The sequence below is a fragment of the Pelophylax lessonae genome (assembly GCF_965119305.1).
Source record: "Pelophylax lessonae genome assembly, chromosome: 6".
Classification (NCBI taxonomy): Eukaryota; Metazoa; Chordata; class Amphibia; order Anura; family Ranidae; genus Pelophylax; species Pelophylax lessonae.
In genome coordinates, this window is record NC_138773.1 from 292,966,849 (window position 1) to 292,987,660 (window position 20,812).

Here is a 20,812-nt window from a genome sequence, read left to right on the forward strand (position 1 = left end):
TTACATCATATCAGGTGATTGAGTATTTTATCGGTCACTTGCGTATACCCTATATCCATCTGATCTATATATATAGGACTATCAAATACATCATATCAGGTCATTGAGTATCTATCGGTCAGTTGCGTATACCCTATATTGAACTCTATTCACATCATGTCCAAAAGGCCGACAAGGAGAGGCAGACGCTCACAGGCCACAAAAAGAGGGCACGCAGCCTCTTTGCCCACTGTGAAAAGTGGTGGTCACAGTCGACATGGTGCATCCTCTGCAGGCGGGGACCGCCGTCCTTTATTTCTGGTGCTGTCCGTGTTATTCAGCCACAACATGTGGAAGAGTTGGTGGAGTGGAAAAATAAGCCGTCCTCATCCTCCTCGTCCTCGGACACCCACGCTCACAGTAGTTTGCCTTCCACCGCAGCTGCCAAAGCGGCCCGTTCCACAGGCTCCTTCTGTCGCCCCACCATCATGCACGGAGGAGTCGACTGAACTATTCAATCATAGTGTCAGTGACATGCTGCTGGAGGATGCACAGCAGTTTGAAAGCTGTGATGTTGGTTCACAGGTTGATGAAGGGAATAACGTGAGTCTAGAGAGAGGGGGTGACAATGACGGACAAGAAACCAGCAGTCATGCTGCCACAGCTGAAGCATACTGCAAAGGAGGAGGGAGGGGATGATGAGGTCACTGACTGTACTTTGGTGCCTGACAGGCACCTGACAGACAACCCCAATGAGGCAGGATGTGCTCCAGGGGCCGCCATAGGAGTAGCCAACCTGTTGCGTCACAGCACAGAGCTCCACAGGTGCAGGGTGCTGCAAACTCCCCGCGGACTCCCAAAAGTTCATTAGTGTGGGCTTTTTTCACTACATGTGCAGTAGACCGCAGCATTGCTGTTTGCAACATCTGTCTGAAGCGGATCAAGCGTGGCCAGAACACCAGCCGCTTGGGCACCACATGCTTGACAAGGCATATGACGACCTGCCATGCTGTCCGTTGGCAACAGCACCTGAAAGAGCTACCGGATCAAAACAAGCATACATCGCCTGCTCCTCATCTGTGATCTCTAACCCTACTATACCTCATGCCTTCTCAAATACCAGCATTGAGAGGGATGATGAGTGAATGAGTGCCACAGAGACTTGCACCCAATCTGCAAGCAGTACTCCAACGCTTGATTTGAGCAGCAGGCAAATTTCACTACCCCAGTTGCTGAACTGTAGAATGAAATACTGTCCCAGCCATCCACATGCTCAGCGTCTTAATGCTAGCTTGGCCAAATTGCTAGCATTACAATTGCTGCCTTTTCATCTGGTAGACTCTGCTCCCTTTCGCGAATTTGTGGAATGTGCTGCACCACAGTGGCAGATCCCAAAAAGGCATTTCTTTTTGCGTAAGTCCATTCCGCTTCTCTACCGTCATGTAAAATGTAGTGTTTTGGCCTCATTTGAGAGAGCGGTCAGCAGGAAGATGCACATTACTGCTGACCCTTGGTCCAGCAGGCATGGACAGGGACGTTACATATCGTTCTCGGTGCACTGGGTAACTCTGCTGGCAGCTGGGAAGGATGCAGGACAGGGTTCGGTGTTGCAGCTTGTTTTGCAACCACGCCTTCAAAAAGCTGGTGCTGGTTCTGCCACATCCGGCTACTCCACCACCTCCTCCCCCATGTCCTCTTCTGCTCAATTGTCCTCTGAAGCAGCAGTGCTTCCTAAGCGTTTAAGTGGCTATGCAAGCAGTCAGGCTAAAAGATGCCATGCCATGCTTCAGTTGGTCAGTCTAGGGGATAGGAGTCACACCAGTGCAGAGATTCTGTCAGCTCTGCAGGGGCAGGCTCAGGTTGATGCCACGATAGCTTGAGCCAGGAATGGTTGTATGCGACAACCTTCTCTCCGCCCTCCGACAGGGACACTTGACACATGTTCCATGCTTGGCACATGTTCTGAATCTGGTGGTGCAGTGTTTCTTGAGCAGATACCCGGGCTTCCAAGATCTCCTGAGGCAGGCCAGAGAAGTCTGTGGCCATTTCTGCCTTTCGTACAATACCAGTGCTCGCTTATCTGACATTCAATGGGAATTCAACCTGCTCACCAATCAGCTCTGCAGGGACAGGCTCAGGTTGATGCCACGATAGCTTGAGCCAGGAATGGTTGTATGCGACAACCTTCTCTCCGCCCTCCGACAGGGACACTTGACACATGTTCCATGCTTGGCACATGTTCTGAATCTGGTGGTGCAGTGTTTCTTGAGCAGATACCCGGGCTTCCAAGATCTCCTGAGGCAGGCCAGAGAAGTCTGTGGCCATTTCTGCCTTTCGTACAATACCAGTGCTCGCTTATCTGACATTCAATGGGAATTCAACCTGCTCACCAACCGCCTCATTTGTGACATGCCCACTAGGTGGAACTCAAGATTGGCAATGCTGCAGCAGCTGCACATGCAGCAGAGGGCCATCAATGAGTACCTGGGTGAGTATGGCACAAGGACAGGGTCAGGGGAGCTTGGCTTTTTTTCGCCACGCCAGTGGCTTTTGATAAAGGATGCATGCACCGTCCTGTCACCATTTGAGGAGGCTACAAGGATGGTGAGCCAGGACGATGCATGCATCAGTGACACTATCCCTCTAGTCTTCCTGCTGGAGCACACGCTGCATGGAATCATGGACAGGGCACTTGAGGCAAAACAGCGGGAGGAAGAGGAGGAATTCCTTTCCTCACAAGACCCCCTTTATGCATATATCATTCCTGCAGAGCCACAAAACACACAGGAGGAAGAGGAGGAGGGGGATTTTGGCAGCATGGATGTAGAGGATAGCATACAGCAGTCTTCAAGGGATGGTTTTGATTCCTCAGAAACCCCAGGAGTTGTACGTGGTTGGGGAGAGGTTGCTCCTGACAATGTCATCCTTAGTGACCCAGAGGACTCAGAAGCTCATGCCTCCTCCAACTTACGTTGCATGGGCTCCCTGATTCTGCAAAGCCTGTGAAAGGACTTGAGGATTTGTGCTATCAAGGAGAGAGATAATTACTGGTTGGCAACCCTTCTTGATCCACGTTACAAGGGTAAAGTTGCAGAGCTCATCCTGCCTTCACAGAGAGAGCAGAGGATGAAACATCTTGAGGAGGCCTTGAAAAAAAATTTGTGATCCACCTTTCCAGACACTTTTCCAGACACTGGGAGGTCAACATTTTCTGGACGTTTTTCTGAGGCATCGTTCAGCCAAAGGAGGAGCAGTGGAGAAGGCGGTCGGCTGACCGATGCCTTTAAACAGTTCTTTAGTCCTCAGCAGCACCCAGGGCTGTTAGGTTTAAGCAACCATCAGCAGCGTCTCCATCATATGGTGCATGATTATCTAGGCGCAAGAGCAGACTTGGAGACCTTTCCAGCTGAGCATCCACTGGGTTACTGGGTCTTGAAGATGGTCCACTGGCCAGAACTTGCTCAATATGCAATGGAGCTACTGGCCTGTCCTGCTTCCAGCATGCTTTCCGAACGGATGCTCAGTGCTGATGGAGATTTTGTGACGGACAAAAGAGTGTGACTGCCCACAGACTCTGTTGACCAGCTGACTTTTATCAAAATGAACCAGTCCTTGATCAACAAGAGCTATCAAGCCCCTGATGCTGATGTAACTGATTGAATTTGCTAGGGGTCTGCCATCCCTTGAAGACTGCATGTGCTGCCTATCCCAATTCCTCTACCTTGATCCTGCTAGCTTCCAACAGTGTTTTTGGTTTAGGTCATTACCAACCCCCAAGGCTTAATTTTTCTGCACTTGTATGACAGGTGCATACAATTTAAATGTTGTATGTAATTTTTAACAGCAGGCCCTGTCCCTGTGCCCTGCTAACTGTAAGGGGTTACGGTGTTCAGGCACCACCAACACCAAAGGCCCAATATTTTTGCACCTGTATAGTACATGTAATTTCAAATTTGTATGGAACTCTTACAGGTCCCATTCCTGCGCACAGTAAGAGTAACTTTGAGGGCTTGGTTACGGTGTTTATACACCACCAAAGGCAAAGGCCCAATTTTTGGCACCTGTATAGTACATGCAATTTCAAATTTGTATGTAATTCTTACCAGCAGGTCCCATTTCTGCGCGCAGCAAGAATAACTGTGAGGGGTTGGTTACGGTGTTCAGGCACCACTAACACCAAAGGCCCAACTTTTGGCATCTGTATAGTACATGCAATTTCAAATGTGTATGGAAATCTTACCAGCAGGTCCCGTTCCTGCGCCCAGCAAGAGTAACTGTGAGGGGTTGGTTATGGTGTTCAAGCACCACCAACAGCAAATGCCCAATTTTTTGGACCTGTATAGTACATGGAATTTCAAATTTGTATGGAATTCTTACCAGCAGGTCCCGTTACTGCACCCAGCAAGAGTAACTGAGAAGGCTTGGTTACGGTGCTCAGGCACCACCAACAGCAAAGGCCCAATTTTTGACACCTGTATGACAAGTACATGCGATTTCAAATTTGTATATAATTCTTACCAGCAGGTCCCATTCCTGCGCCCAGCAAGAGTAACTGCAAGGGGTTGTGGTGTTCAGGCACCACCAACAACCAAGGCCCAATTTCAGTTTCAGTTCCTGCTAATACTAACTTTCCAGGTCCCCATCACTCCAGCCAGTTTGCATAGCCGCCACCCAACCTTGGCCAGGTCAGATGACAGCACAGCACCCCCATTAGATCACTGATAAGAACACATACAATACTTGATTTTTGTCAATTTCTTTCTTCTTCTTGGAATTTTTACCAGCAGGTCCCGTTCCTGCTCCCAGCAAGAGTAACTGTGAGGGGTGGCAGTGTTTAGGCTCCAACAACACCCAAGGCCCAATTTTTCTGCACTTCTATGACAACTGACAAGTACATGCGATTTCAAATTTGTATGGAATTGTTACCAGCAGGTCCCATTCCTGCGCCCAGCAAGAGTAACTGTGAGGAGTTGCGGTGTTCAGGCACCACCAACAACCAAGGCCCAATTTTTCTGTACTTGTATGACAAGTACATGCGATTTCAAATTTGTATGGATTTTTAACCAGCAGGGCCCGTTCCTGCGCCCAGCAAGAGTAACTGCGAGGGGTTATGGTGTTCAGGCACCACCAACAACCAAGGCCCAATTTTTCTGCACCTGTATGGCAAGTGCATGCCATTTGAATTTTGTATGTATATTTGTATATGACATTTTTTGCTTTACAAATGTCAGTATTGCTGCAGCAGGCTACATACATCGTAGAGATGCACTACTTTACAGGCACATTCAGGGGACCCCCCCAGGCACGATATTTAAAGGAATTTATCATTTTTATAGTTTCACGTTAAACCTCATTAAAATCAGTAAATCACTGCTCCTTTAAAAATTATCTTTTTTAAAACTTTTTTTTTCATTGCTTCATGTTCCCCAGGCCAGTACCCGGAACCCCACACACATTTTTGGGGCAATAACTTGCATTTAAGCCTTTAAAATTAGGCCGTTTGATTTTCGATGTTCGAGTCCTATAAACTTCAATGGGGTTCGTTTGTTCGAACGAACTTTTCCTCTGTTTGTGGTGTTCTGGTGCAAACCGAACCGGGGGGGTGTTCGGCTCATCACTATCTATTTTTAGTTTACAACCGTGTTTCTCAACCTTTTTTCAGTCAAGGCACCCTTTAAAATTCAGCACAATTTCATGGCACCCCATTCTAAAAACAAAACTAATAGTTTTACATAATGCAGCAACATCCAAATGCATAGGACACCCAACATCAGAAGTAATTTATTGTTTCAAAACAAACACACCTTTGCACACTGCTACTGATTAGTATTCCAGTGTTTCTCTTCTCCTTCAGTTTCTCTCCCTCTTTCAGCTAATTTGACCCCAGTGCTGATGGAGAGTGGAAGGGGAGGGACAAACAAAGATGCTGTGCAGGTGCCCGACGTTCTCCTCATCAACCGATGATGTAATTGGATGTTAGGACACTGTTGGCTTGAAGGTTGTAATGGTGCACAATGAAAACTTGTGGCTTTATGTAATTAATAGGTTGGCTTGATCCACCCGCTCGCTTGCATACAATTTTTGGGCAATTTCTAGGCCTTTTGCCAAGGCACCCCTGAAGACACCTCAAGGCACCCCAGTGTGCCTGGGCACCCTGGTTGAAAAAGGCTTGTTTTAAGATATTTTTTTTTCTCTATATTCTACACTTTTTATAAATTTTGGAATAAAAATATTCTACACAACATTTCACAAGTGTTTAAATAAGCGCACTGTTTATTTACAATTATTATTTGGATTTTAGTGTTTGAGTTCACTTATTAATGGTTGCAGTTGTTCATTAAAAGGTATAGGGGAGTTCCAGTAAATCATCTACTGTGGCCTTTTTCAACCACGGGTGCCTTGAGGCTTCTTCAGGGGTGCCTTGGTGAAAATGCCTATAAATCGCCCAAACATTGTATACCAGCTGCCATGTGGATGAAGGCTGCCTTTTTAGTTACACAAAGTCACAAGTTTTCATTGTGCACCATTACAAGCTGCTGGCGTCCTAACGACCAATGGCATCTTTAGTTTCTAAGCAGGATGTAAGTCGTTAGCATAACATCCCTGTTTGACCCTCTCCTGCCCCTCTCTATCTGTGTTGGAGTCACATTATCTGAGTGATGGAGAAAAACTGAGGGAGAAGAGAAACATTGGAATACTAGTAAGTACCAGTTTGCAAAAGTCTATTTTCTTTAAAAGAATAAATCACCTCAAACGTTGGTGGCCCTACTTGGAGGTGTGGATGTTGCCGCATTATGTAAAACTATTAGAATAGCTTTTACATTTTAGAATGGGGTGCCTCAAGACTGTCAATAATTTTTAAAGGGTGCCTTGACTGAAAAAAGGTTGAGAAACACTAATGTACTGTACATAGCAGCGCATAAGTACTTTAATTACAGGGTTACATATTGTCACACTGTTTTGACTTGAATTGTAGAGCCAAGCAGGTTACTTGTTGTTGGTATTGTCATTGATTGATATTTTTATGTTTTTTATACTGTTTCAATACTGATTTATTTTGTTTATTATAGAAGTTTCTTTAAGGCTGCATTCACATGTCAGCGTATGGATCGTGGGCAGAATCGCCGCAATTCCGCCCGCGATCCGGAGATCGTTGCAAATCGCGGGACGCCTGTGCGTTGCCCGTGATTTGCAATAGCACCCCAAACGCTGAGCGATGTTGCCGTGATTTTCGCCTGCCGAATCGCGGGAACATCGCGCAAAAAAAAATCGCGGGACGCATTACGCCCAAAAAAGTACAAGAGCTTCTTTGGAGCCTATTGCATCCCGCGATTTTTTATACGCGATGTTACCGCGATTCGGCAGGCGGAAATCGCGGCAACATCGCTCAGCGTTTGGGGCGCTATTGCAAATCACGGGCAACGCACAGGAATCGCGGCGATTCTGCCCACGATCCATACGCTGACATGTGAATGCAGCCTAATATTTCAGGTTGTCAGTAAAAATGTGCTCTGTCAGTAAATTTTTCATGTTTTGTTCAGGGAAAAAAAAGTTGCGCAGAGTCGATAACCCTGCTTATCAACAATGGTCTCCAGGCTTGGCTTTAGATACACTTCAAATTAATGAAGATGATTGGAGGAAGAGGGCTGCGTGTATGACAAGGATATGTCTTTTCCATAAACAATTTCTGCTGAAAAGTATCCTTTTTTCACACCTCAGACAGTTGAGAGCTTTACTATTGACCATTTCAACAAGTATTCCCTGATGGCAACCTCAGGTTATGTATTTTTATGCTTTAATATACTTCTCAATTATATGCTCACTTACAGTATAAGGAAATACTTCTGTTCTGTACCTTTCATGGCCTCGTTGATATGGTATCTGTAGTAATGCTCTCTCCATACGTCTTTCAAGTTTGTCTCATGTTCAGATATTCCATTCTCGGTAATATAGATGGGGGGGTTGTTGCATTCCTCCTTTATCCAGTTTAATAACCTTCGCAGGCCAAATGGGGTCACCTTTAGCCAGGAGCTGCCTGACCCAAGCCAGGAGCGGTCTCTCAATGTGTAGACTTCTCTGTCATGATAAAACACATCTAATAAAAGAACAGACCTCCATATCCTACACACCCAGGCCTTCTGAAAGCCAGCAGGGTATGGGAAAAGGTTTAGACAAAAGCTGCTTGGCAAGTGCTAAAGAGAGGAATTTGGGAGAAGTGCTCACTCTCCAAATACAGGCCATTTCCTGATTTTCCTATGCACAATTTCAAAGGGTTGGTCCATCCAAGGGCAATAGTAAGGTTGCAGTGGCCTAGTGATATCCAATGCCAGGACCAGTAATTCTAGAGCCCAGGGTGAACATGCCAAACTGTGCCCCCCTCAAGATGTATGAGCATTATGTGTCAGCAAAAATCCCCCCCAAATAATAGAGCACTAATAAGTATGCTTACCCCCTAAGCATAAATCTGCCCCCCTGCTAAAATCCTCCCTTCCCACCCCAAATATTTTCCCCCATTCTCCAACACAAAAACCCCTCCCCAAAAAAGTCATCCCTCCTTGTACAAATCCTACTCCTAAAATTTCCCCTCCGAGTATACCCCCCCCCCCGCCACTCCAAATCCCCCATCCTTGTACAAATTCCCGCAAACAAAAATTTCCCCTCCTAGCACAATTTTCCTTCCCCCTTCACCATATCATCTCTTTTAGCACAAACCCTCTGAATCCCCCCTCCTAGCACAAAAATCCTCTTTCCCATCCCCCCTCCCAACACAAATCCTCTTAAATCACTACTCCTAGCAATTCTTACCCCCTGCTTGCGCCCCCCCCCCCCCAAATTGCCCCTCCCAACACATATCCCCTCCTCCTCAATATTTTTGCAGCGCCCCCCCCCCCCTTCATCTCACATAAAGACACAGTGCCCAGGGCAGCTGCCGCTCCTCCCCACCCCTTGTCCCGGCCCTGGGGTGACATCTCCTGGCTTCCTAAGGCCACCAATGGTGAGATTTTCCTGCTAGACCCTGAATCTGCTCTTGCCCACCTTTGGGTGTTTCCATTCTCCCAGCTGTGTTCCCTAAACTATAAAAGTAAAAAAAAAAGATAAATACATGAGTCACAGTTGGGCCAAATTGCCAAGGCTATGTCTGGTTTGTATGGCTGGGTATGTAAGCACAGATACCTCACTGTCACAGCTTGAGGCTCTGAAAGATATAAAAACCCAGTTGGAGGTTTAATTCTTCAGTATTTTGTAAAAAAAAATATGGACAGACCTTTTAAGGACAGATTCATTTTCAGATCACTTCTACATTTTATTATTGTTTATTTCATACTCCTTTTGGAAAAATATGACTACTAAAATATGTAACTGGGAACACAGCCAACTGCCATTTATATTCCATGTTTTCACCACTGGCCAACATTAGACATTTTCCAGTGTGGTGTCCTTTTTATCAGTCTGATAACTGAGTTTCCCAACTGAAGTCCTTCTTAGATCAGTTGTCTTTATATTACCGATGCCGTGACTTGCATTGCGTCCTGTAGGAGCATTGGAGTTGAACAGAAGCCCACCACCATCATTGCCAATTAGCTCACATATGGGGAGATTTATTAAAGCTGTTATGTGCAAAATCTGGGGTAGTTCTTCATTGAAACCAATCTGCTTCCATGTTTTATTGTTAAAGCATAGTGGAAAAAGCTGATTGGCTGCCATGCACAGTTTCATCAGATTCTGTATGCACCAGTTTTTGTAAATCTCTCCCCATAGAGTTTGATTTACAAAGACTGGACAGTGCAAATTCTGGCGCAGCTCTGCATAGAAAACAATCAGCTTCCAGTTTTTTGTTTTTTTTTTGTCAAAGCTTAAACAAGCTGAAGATAGAAGCTGATTGGCTGCCATGTACAGCTGCACTAGATTTTGCACTCTCCAGTTTTAGTAAATCAACCACATAGTGTCTTTAACCACTTGCCAACCAGTCACTGGGACTGTACTGCGGCAAAGTGGCTCGATTCCGTCTACGTCGCTGGACTCCTCCCCTTGTGGGCGCCGCTCGCGCCGCCGGAGGCTCGATCCCGCTGTTTTCAGTCACAGTGGGAGTCGGGCCAGGGGAGGAGCAGCGGCGATCGTCGGGAAATCGAGTCTGGAGATCCGCCCGCTTGTGTAAACAAAGCGGGCGGATCTCCTAAGTGACAAACAGTGACAGATTGCAGGGTTCAGCATAGCTGAACCTGCGATCTGTCCCTGTGTCATTCAGTCACCTCCCCCCACACATGTCAGAAAGCACCAGGCATACATTAACCCCTCCCTCTCCAATAAAATTAACCCCTTCCCTGCCAGTGTCATTTTTACAGTAACAGTGCATATGTATAGCACTGATTTCTGTAGTAATGTCACTGGTACCCCCAAAAGTGTCAAAAATGTCAGTCAAGGGTCCGATCTGTCCGTCGCAATGTCGCAGTCCCGCAAAGAAAATCGCAGATCGCCGCCATTACTCGTTAAAAAAAAAAACACCAAAAATGACAGAAATCTTTCCCTTAGTAAATGCAATAACTTTTGCGCAAACCAATCAAAATACGCTTATTGTGAATTTTATTACCAAACATAGGTAGCAGAAAACAAATTGGCCAAAAATTTTAAAAAAATTTTGATTTTTACATTTTTTTGGGGGGGAATTTGATATAAAAAAATGTGAAAAATATTGTTATTTTTTCAAAATTTACGCTCTTTTTTTGTTAATAGCGCAAAAAGTAAAAATTGCACAGGTGATCAAATACCACCAAAAGAAAGCTCTGTTTGTGGGAAAAAAAGGACGTAAATTTCGTTTGGGTACGGCGTCGCACGACAGTCAGTTAAAGTCGCACAGTGCCGAATCGCAAAAAGTGGCCTGGACGTAAGACAGCAAAATCCTCCGATGGTAAAGTGGTTAATGTGAAAATGACCTTTGGTTTGTTTCATGTTTTGAAATGCTAATTCTCTGCTGATACTGACAGCCTGCAAAGTCAGAGGCGATCCAAACACAGGTCAATCATCTGGTCAATTCACCACCAATGGTCAACAATGTGGCAGAACAGGTCATCCTCTACTGAGCAGAAGTACCAGGCAGCCTGCCCAGTCCATGATGACCTTTAGACCCACGGATATCTAATTCATGTTGGAACAACAACCACAATAATGTCCCTGTGTTAACATTTACCTGTCTCCTTCATAAGCCTGGTAATTTATGTCATAGACGGCTCGTCCCGCTAGGAGTGTAGTGTAGTAGTTCACGCCAAAGAAATCGTATGTCCCTTTAATCCTTTGCTTCTCACTTTCTGTGAACTCTGGCAAACTGTGGGGGGGAAAAAGTAGAAACGTGACATTAAAGAACACCTTTGTACAGTTGTCCATAATTACCTTCTCCCTGCCCTCCGAGTGCTTTCCTCTAAAGCCTCGTACACACAAGTCGAAATTCGGCTGGGAATTTTCGTCAGATCTGCCGATTTTCGGCTTGTTAGTATGATGCTTCCGACAACCGACTCCGACTTTTCGACCGAAAAAATCCTGGTGTGCAGGCTATAAAATTTTTGTCCTCCGTCAAAACACGCCCGGTTTTCATGCAGTCAGTACAGATTTCAATGGGGAAAAGTCTTATGAGCAAGACTAGGCATGTGAAACGACAAACAAACACAAGGGCGCACCGACCTAGTGCATTATCCTTAAAACAGGTTTATTAAAATGATGAATTAAAAATACTCACAAACGAGTTCTTGATAAAAGGCACATCAAACAAGCATAAAATCCTCAGCATCGAGATCGGGATTCCATCGTCCCCCGAAGCTGTACAGCCTTACCGGTTTCGAGGCTGCGCCTCTTCTCTGAGGCGGTAAGCCTGTACAGCTTCGGGGGACGTCCAGGCCACTTTTTGCGATTCGGCACTGTGCGACTTTAACTGACTGTCGTGCGACGCCGTACCCAAACGAAATTTACTTCCTTTTTTTCCCACAAACAGAGCTTTCTTTTGGTGGTATTTGATCACCTGTGCAATTTTTACTTTTTGCGCTATTAACAAAAAAAGAGCGTAAATTTTGAAAAAATAACAATATTTTTCACATTTTTTTATATCAAATTCCCCCCCAAAAAAATGTAAAAATCAAAATTTTTTTTACATTTTTGGCCAATTTCTTTATCAAGAACTCGTTTGTGAGTATTTTTAATTCATCATTTTAATAAACCTGTTTTAAGGATAATGCACTAGGCCAGTGTGCCCTTGTGTTTGTCGTTTCACAGTGTTTCCGGACCACCCTGGTCTAGTGAGGCTGAAGCATTAGAAGGTTACCGAATGATTTGTTCTCATCAACAAGTCGCTTTGGATAGAGGATTGCACCACTTTGAGCGCAGGAAATAGGTGCAGAGCACCGACAGTGTACCTACTTGCTTGGTTCAAGACTAGGCATGCTCAGAGATGAAAGAACACATAGAAAGCAATCCAACACATGACATCACTTCTGAAGTAGAATTCTGTCGTGCGGGAAAATTTGTGTGCAGTCTAGAGCACATTCCAACCAACAGACACCACTTTGGACAAGCGGTCGGCGGAAATTCGTTGCATGTGTACGAGGCTTAAGTCTCATATGTATCCTCAGCTCTGATCAATGCTCTTCACTGTGCTGCCTCACTCAGAACCACGTAGACTTTCTCCCAAAAATGGCCACTTAGTACTGCAAATGTGGGCCACAGCCCAGTTCATTCCTATGGGAAAAACCATACTCCCTACTGCCACAAGTGGTCACTTGGAGTATGGCTGTTCAATAGGAATGAATGTGGCCACAGCACACACGTGGACTAACAAGCAGCCATTTAATGCTCATGTGTTACATGTAAACATACTGTACTCATGTGTCATGTAAAACAAGTTCATGCACATACTGTACTCATGTGTCATGTAAAACAGGTTCCTGCACATACTGTACTCATGTGTCATGTAACATAGGTCCCTGTACATACTGTGGTCAAGTGTCATGTAACATATTTCCCTATACATACTGTGCTCATGTGTCATGTAATATAGGTCACTGTACATAGTGTGTTCATGTGAGACGTAACATAGGTACCTGTGCATACTGTGCTCATGTGTCATGTAATATAGGTCCCTGTACATACTGTGTTCATGTGAGACGTAACATAGGTACCTGTGCATACTGTGCTCATGTGTCATGTAATATATGTCCCTGTACATACTGTGTCATGTAACATAGGTCCCTCTACAATACTGTGCTCATATAACATATGACTCCCTGTACATACTGTGCACATGTGTCAAGTAACATAGGTCCCTGTACATACTGTGCTCATGTGTCATGTAATCTAGGTCCCTGTACATGTTGTGCTCATGTGCTCATGTGTCATGCAATATAGGTCCCTGTACATGTTTTGCTCATGTGTCATGCAATATAGGTCCCTGTACATACTATGGTCATGTGTCATGTAACATACGTCCCTGTACATACTATGAGCACGTGTCATGTAACAGAGGTCCCTGTACACACTGTGCTCGTGTGTCATGTAACATAGGTCCTTCTACAATACTGTGCTCATAGAACATAGGTCCCTGACTCCCTGTACATACTGTGCACATGTGTCAAGTAACATAGGTCCCTGTACATACTGTGCTCATGTGTCATGTAATCTAGGTCCCTGTACATGTTGTGCTCATGTGCTCATGTGTCATGCAATATAGGTCCCTGTACATGTTTTGCTCATGTGTCATACAATATAGGTCCCTGTACATACTATGGTCATGTGTCATGTAACATACGTCCATGTACATACTATGAGCATGTGTCATGTAACAGAGGTCCCTGTACACACTGTGCTCGTGTGTCATGTAACATAGGTCCCTGTACATACTGTGCTCATGTGTCACGTAACATAGGTCCCTGTACATAATGTGCTCATGTGTCAGGTAACATAGGTCCCTGTATATATTGTGCACATGTGTCATGTAACATAGGTCCCAGTACATACTGTGTTCATGTGTCATGTAACATAGGTCCCTGTACATATTGTGCTCATGTGTCATGTAATATAGGTCCCTGTACATACTGTGCTCATGTGTCATGTAACATAGGTCCCTTTACATACTGTACTCATATAACATAGGTCCCTGTACATACTGTGATCATGTATGATGTATGCATGTATGTATCATATGTCATGTAACCTAGGTCCGTGTACATACTATGAGCAGGTGTCATGTAACATAGGTCCCTGTACATACTGTGCTCATGTGTCTTGTAACATAGGTCCCTTTACATACTGTGCTCATGTGTCTTGTAACATAGGTCCCTGTACATACTGTGCTCACGTGTCACGTAACATAGGTCCCTGTACATATTGAGGTCATGTGTCATGTAACATAGGTCCCTGTACTTGCTGTGCTTATGTGTCACGTAACATAGGTCCCTGTACATACTGTAGTCATGTGGCACGTAACATAGGTCCCTGTACATACTGTGCTCATGTGTCATGTAATATAGGTCCCTGTACATACTGTGCTCATGTGGCATGTAACATAGGTCCTTCTACATACTGTGCTCATGTGTCATGTAACATAGATCCTTGTACATATTGTGCTCATGTGTCATGTAATATAGGTTCCTGTACATACTGTGCTCATGTGTCATGTAACATAGGTCCCTTTACATACTATACTCATATAACATAGGTCCCTGTACATACTGTGCTCATGTGTCACGTAACATAGGTCCCTGTACATACTGTGCTCATGTGTCATGTAATATAGGTTCCTGTACATACTGTGCTCATGTGTCATGTAACATAGACCCCGGTACATACTGTGCACATGTGTCATGTAACATAGGTCCCTGTACATACTGTGTTCATGTGTCATGTAACATAGGTCCTGATACATACTGTGCACATGTGTCATGTAACATAGGTCCCTGTACATACTGTGCTCATGTGTCATGTAACATAGGTCCCGATACATACTGTGCACATGTGTCATGTAACATAGGTCCCTGTACATACTGTGCTCATGTGTCATGTAACATAGGTTCCTGTACATACTGTGCTCAGGTGACATATAACATGTAATGCTCACCGACTTTCAGGCAATCCAAAGGCAAGGCTCCTCTCCCGCACATTGGTCTTCATGACTTCAGGGTAATCCCCTGTTTTGAATATTGGGTATGCAAACCAACCTGTGAAAAACTAAGGCAACAAGGAGAAACTATAATTTATGTGATAAAAACCTAATATCCAAATAATGCAATACACACGGGACTGGAATTATTATAAGGCCAACACTGTCTGGGTTGGGGGTTGTGCAATTGTACCGCACAGCTATCAGATTGGGAGCAGCGGCTGTGTCCGTGCAACTACTGCATGCATCCCATATGACATAAATGAGACTGCCTGTACAGGGATACATGATGGAACACCTGTACATCCCCGTGTGGGCAAACACGGCCCTCTCATGGGTGCATGCTGTACTACACTGATGTAAATGAGGCTTAGGCACAGCGGGCCGAAGAAACAATGAAGCTGCTTTTTTTGTCTCCCTTAATAACCAGGCCATTTTTAGCGATTTGGCACTGCATTACTTTAAAAAAAAATTGCGTGGTCGTGCGACGCTGTACCCAAATACAATTGATGTCCTTTTTTTCCCACAAATAGAGCTTCCTCTTAGTGGTATTTGATCACCTCTGCAGATTTTGCGCTATAAATAAAAAAAGAGCTACAATTTTGAAAAAAAAAACATTTTTTACTTTCTCCTATAAAACATTCCCAACAAAATTTTTTTTAAAAAATTACATTTTTTTTATCAGTTTAGGCAAATTTGTATTCTGCTACATATTTTTGGTAAAAAAAAATCCCAAAAAGCGTATTTTAATTGGTTTGCACAAAAGTAATAATAACTATAACGGTAATAACTACGGTAATAATTTTTGGACTTTTTATTTATTTATTTTTTTTTTTATTAGTAATGGCGGCAATCAGCGTTTTTTAGCGGGATTGTGACATTGTGGTGGACAGATCGGACCTCTAATTGACATTTTTGACACTTTTTGGGGATCAGTGACATTACTACAGTAATCAGTGCTAAATATTATGCACTGTTACAGTATAAATGACACTGGCAGGGAAGGGGTTAACACTGGGGTGATCAAAGGGGTTAATGTATGCCTGTTGGTGCTTACTGACTGTGGGGGGAGGGTTCTGTGACAGGCACAGAGAGATCAGAGTTGTAGCTTAGCTGAAACTTCTGATCTTTCCCTGCCTGTCTGACAGAAGACTCGTCTGCTTTGTTTACATAAGCAGGCGGGTCTCCTGTCAGTTTATCTGATGATCGCGGGAGGGCAGCGGCATTCGTCGTCGCTCCTCCCGCGGCCCTCCTTCCACTGTGTCTACCTCGTGCACGAAATCACTGCCGCAGTAATACTACCGTGGGCGGTCGGCAAGAGGTTAAAGCTGGGTTCACATATGTGAATTGGATGCGTTTTTAACCGCATCCAATTCACATGTAACCAGCTCTCAATGGAGCCTGTTCACAGAGGTCTGGGACGGCCGCGGAGTGATTTGGAAAAGGGTCCTGTGCGTTTTGGCGTCCAGTTCAGGTGCAAATTCAGACATACATGGTGACCAGCCAGCCCCCGAGACCCGTTTGTTCCTCCGCCCGCTATAGTCTGCGCTAGAGTGGTTGCTAGGATCACCAGCCGTCTCCTGGTTTCTAGCAACCAGTGAGGTCCCAAGGAGGAAGAAAGCGAGGCAGGGGAGAGGACCCAGCATGACTCAGATCTGACTCAACCTTATTAAACGATGTGAATAAGACTGTGATTCACAGAAGGTTGGCAGACCCTTGTTTAGTGAATAAACGTGTGTAGGGCATGCACGTGTACATAAACAATGATTGCTTCACACGTTAGGTCTCGCCACAAATGTCAGAGTGAGAGCAATAATCCTTGGAAACATAATTCATGGGTAATTTTAAACTTGTGTCCTCGCGGACAGAATGGCAGCGTTTCCGCCCGCGATCCAGAACGCAATAGTGTGAATGGAGCCTAAGTCTGTACCCCATCACTGCTGCTACCTGATCATTGATTTGGTGTATCGATCTCATTGGTGTGCACATCCTATTCCCTTAGGGTGTGCACCCCAGAGCACAAACACATGTATATCAGCAGAGCAGTGGACGGTGACAGTAGAGCAAAGATTGGTCTCTCCCCCTCTCTCTCTCTCTCCCCCTCCCTCTCTCCCTCTCCCTCACCCTCTCTCCCCCTCTCCCCCTCTCCCTCTTTCTCCCTCTTTCTCTCTCCCTCTCTCTCCCTCTCTCTCTCTCCCTCCCTCTCCCTCTCTCTCTCTCTCTCTCCCTCCCTCTCCCTCTCTCGCTCTCCATGGGTTCTTTCCACAATCCAGCATGGACATTTCTGGACTTTTCTCCGGCAACCCCGCAGAAGGCGTTAGCCTTAAGCCAGTATGTAGCATCGCTTTAACTCTAGCGAGCAGTGGTACCTGTACCCTCTGGGGAATGGTTCACAGGTTTTTATTCCACCCTGTTCTTAGTACCGAAAAAGACAGGCGGGTGGAGACCGGTAATAGACTTAAAAGACAGCCAGGAGATTGGTTAATATCAATAGACCTGCACGATGCCTACCTTCATGTGCCTATCCTTCCATCCTTTATTAATCCCAGCCCTTGCCCCTCTCAGGAAAAAGGGGGTTGAGAATTTATCCTTATCTGGACGATATTCTCTTGTTAGCAGAGGATCCAAACCGGCTCATTCTCCACAGAAACATTCTTCTACAATCTCTAGCGGAACTAGGATGGTTGATAAACTACGAAAAGAGACAACTTTCACCATCGCAGAGCATGATTTAATTGGGGGCAATATTCAATACAGCCCATGGCACAGTTCCCCTACCTCATTCGAAAAGGAGGGTCATCATTCAAAGAATGCTCAAAACCATGCGGAGACATCATCTGATGGCTTCTCCATGCCTGAGCCTTTTAGGAACAATGTCATCATATATAGCTCTAGTCCCGTGGTCACACTGGCATCTCAGATACTTTCAAGCAGGCTTTCTATCCCAGTGGAAGAGGAAATGCCTCTCTCAGAAAATTCTGATAACAGCTCGCATGCGCAGAGGCCTGCAGTGGTGGACAGTTCCAGAAAATCTCTCCATTTCTCATTATCTCGGTCCCCACCCATGGACCATAATTACGTCGGATGCAAGTGGTCATGGGTGGGGGGCCCACTGCGAAGGGATCAGGATTCAGGGCAGGTGGTCCTTTCCTTCCAAAGATGTGGTATCCAACATCCTAGAGATGAGAGCTGCGTTTTTGGCCTTAACCTCGCTAAACTTTCAGATAAGGGGACAGAGGGTACTCTTACGCCTGGACAACAGGCATTCTCATATCTGCAGAGACAAGGAGGCACACGCAGGCGGCACAAGACGCTCCTCAGGGAAGTGGAGCCAATAATGATCTGGGCAGAGAGGAACCTGGTAGATCTCAAAGCGGTGTATCTCCCAGGCAGGCTGAACATGGAGGCGGATTCCTTATCAAGGAAATTCGGAGACAACAACGAGTGGAGTCTTCACCCTCTAATATTCCGCCAGATTGTTCAACTCTGGGACACACCACAGGTGGAGCTCTTTGCGACCACGGAGAATGCCAAGCTCTCGAGGTTCTTCTCTCTCTATCCTCATCCTTAAGCGGAAGAGATAGATGCTCTATCTTGCCCTTGGAGGTTTCTTGACGGCATACGCCTTCCCTCCCCGGCCGCTCATCTCATGATTTCTACTGAGACTACTAAAGGAGCCAGTACAAGTATTAGCCATTCTGTCTTACTGGCCAAAGAGACCATGGTTTCAGTTAGCAATGCACCTCAACATGGGTTCCCCTGTCAGAATCCCTCCTTTTCCTCAGCTTCTGTCTCAGGGCAATCTAATCCATCCAAACCCTCAGAGACTGGGACTTAGAGTATGGAGGTTGAGAGGAGGTGGTTTGAATCATTAGGTTGTTCCCAGGGAGTCATATCCACCCTCCTTAATGCAAGAAAATCGGCAACAAATTACATATATCGAAAAATCTGGGACAAATTCATATGTCATGCAGCGGAAGGGGGTTTCAACCCTGTCTCCCCTTCTGCTCCCAATATTTTGGACTTTCTACAGTCTGGTTTCATCTTGGGGCTCAGCCTAAGCTCCCTTAAAGTTCAGGTAGTGGCAATTTTGGCAGCAACTAATGCCAGGTGAGCGGAGAACCCACTGGTTGTCACATTCCTCAGGGGAGTAATGGAGATGCGCCCTCCTGTGAGATGCTCTTTTCTAGAAGTACTATCCAGACCCTCATTCGCACCTATAGAGCAAACCTCGGTATGGGACCTGTCTCTGAAGACGGCCTTTCTGGTGGCCATTACATCTGGAAGAAGGATCTCGGAACTCCATTCTCTGGGGATAGGGGACAAGCATATCTCTTTCTTTGCGGACAGAGTAGGGCTTCGCCCTCTCCGAGGGTTTACCCCTAAGGTAGCCACCCTAGATCATCTAGTGGAATCATGGGCATTACCAGTTTTTTCGGAATCGGAAGCCTGTCATGAACTGGATGTGTCTAGGGTTCTGAGGGCCTATTGGAAGGTTACTGGGAAGTTCAGATCCTCCGAAAGAGTATTCATCATTCCATGGGGCAGGAATCAAGGAAAAGAAGCATCTAGCAGGACTTTAGCATCCTGGGTGGTCAAGCTAATATAAAAAGCCTACAGGCTGAAAAACATGGACCCTCCATCTCAAGTGATTGCACACTCAACAAGGGCAGTTTCAGCATCATGGGCAGCGAGGGGGGAACTTTTACTTGGAAATGGTCTGCAGGGTGGCTTCTCGGTCCTCTCATCACACATTTCTCAAGCATTACCGTATAGACCCAGGTGCTCTTACGACTGTAGAGTTTGGAAGAAAGACAGTTTGTGCAGCCATGGCATTGCCTAATTAAAATGTATCTGTTAGCATCAAACCCACCCGTGTAAGCTAGATATGTATCATTAGTATTCTGCCATGGAGGCACCAGGAAAATGGAAAATTGCATCATACTTACTGTAATATTCCTTTCCTGGAGCCTATCCATGGCAGCATACGCCCCCACCCTTGGTATTTCTATGTTACGAAGAATGTTGGGGGAGGGACTATGTCTTTAATTTAAGCTATTCACTGGTCCTGAGGGAGGAGTCGAGGCGGATCTCTATCATTGGTATGCTGCCATGAATAGGCACCAGGGAAGGAAAATTACGGTAAGTATGATACAATTTTACATTTTCCTACTTGTGTGATTGGCTCACCAATTTTCCCACAAGTCTGCCTAAGATACAAGGTCAGATTTCAGGTACCCTGGAACAAAAATGTAATTTTGGTGAGATATTACCAAAAGGAACACGTCTAAAGAGATGCAGATTTCCTCATTAGTGCCCTTCAGCTGCCACAGCTGATTGATAATTATGAAACCATGCCCATTAGACCCACTAAGTACAGGACCACAAAGGAACAAACGGTGATTTCTTCAGAGTAACAAAATATATGAATATGCAACTAAGTTTGTTATAATTCTTGCAATGTACATAGATCACCCGCCGTAATCGCATTGTGCATTTTGCCAATTTTTTGGCTTTGTTTCTGGAAATGCGGTAATAAATGCGCTTTTCTGCCTGCATTCCCAGAACACTTAGATTTAATTGAACCCTACTGCTACATATGTTATAAAACAACAGACTTACTGGTCAGGTCACCAGGAAAAAATAAAGGAAATAAAGCTTAAAAAAGAAAAGTAATGCAGCCATCAGACTTGCAAT

The 20,812-nt window shown here is 45.2% G+C and overlaps 1 protein-coding gene across 1 annotated transcript in view; it reads right to left on the reverse strand.

Moving 5' to 3' along the window:
* LOC309558741 (uncharacterized protein) overlaps positions 1-20,812 on the reverse strand; it is a gene marked incomplete at both ends in the record, with an annotated part of 190,696 nt that overhangs the window by 114,425 nt on the left and 55,459 nt on the right. The window contains 3 exons of the mRNA XM_082261788.1: positions 7,835-8,055; positions 11,165-11,299; positions 15,074-15,183. Coding sequence (XP_082117914.1) covers positions 7,835-8,055; positions 11,165-11,299; positions 15,074-15,183 — 466 coding nt within the window. The remainder of the gene's footprint in view (positions 1-7,834; positions 8,056-11,164; positions 11,300-15,073; positions 15,184-20,812) is intronic.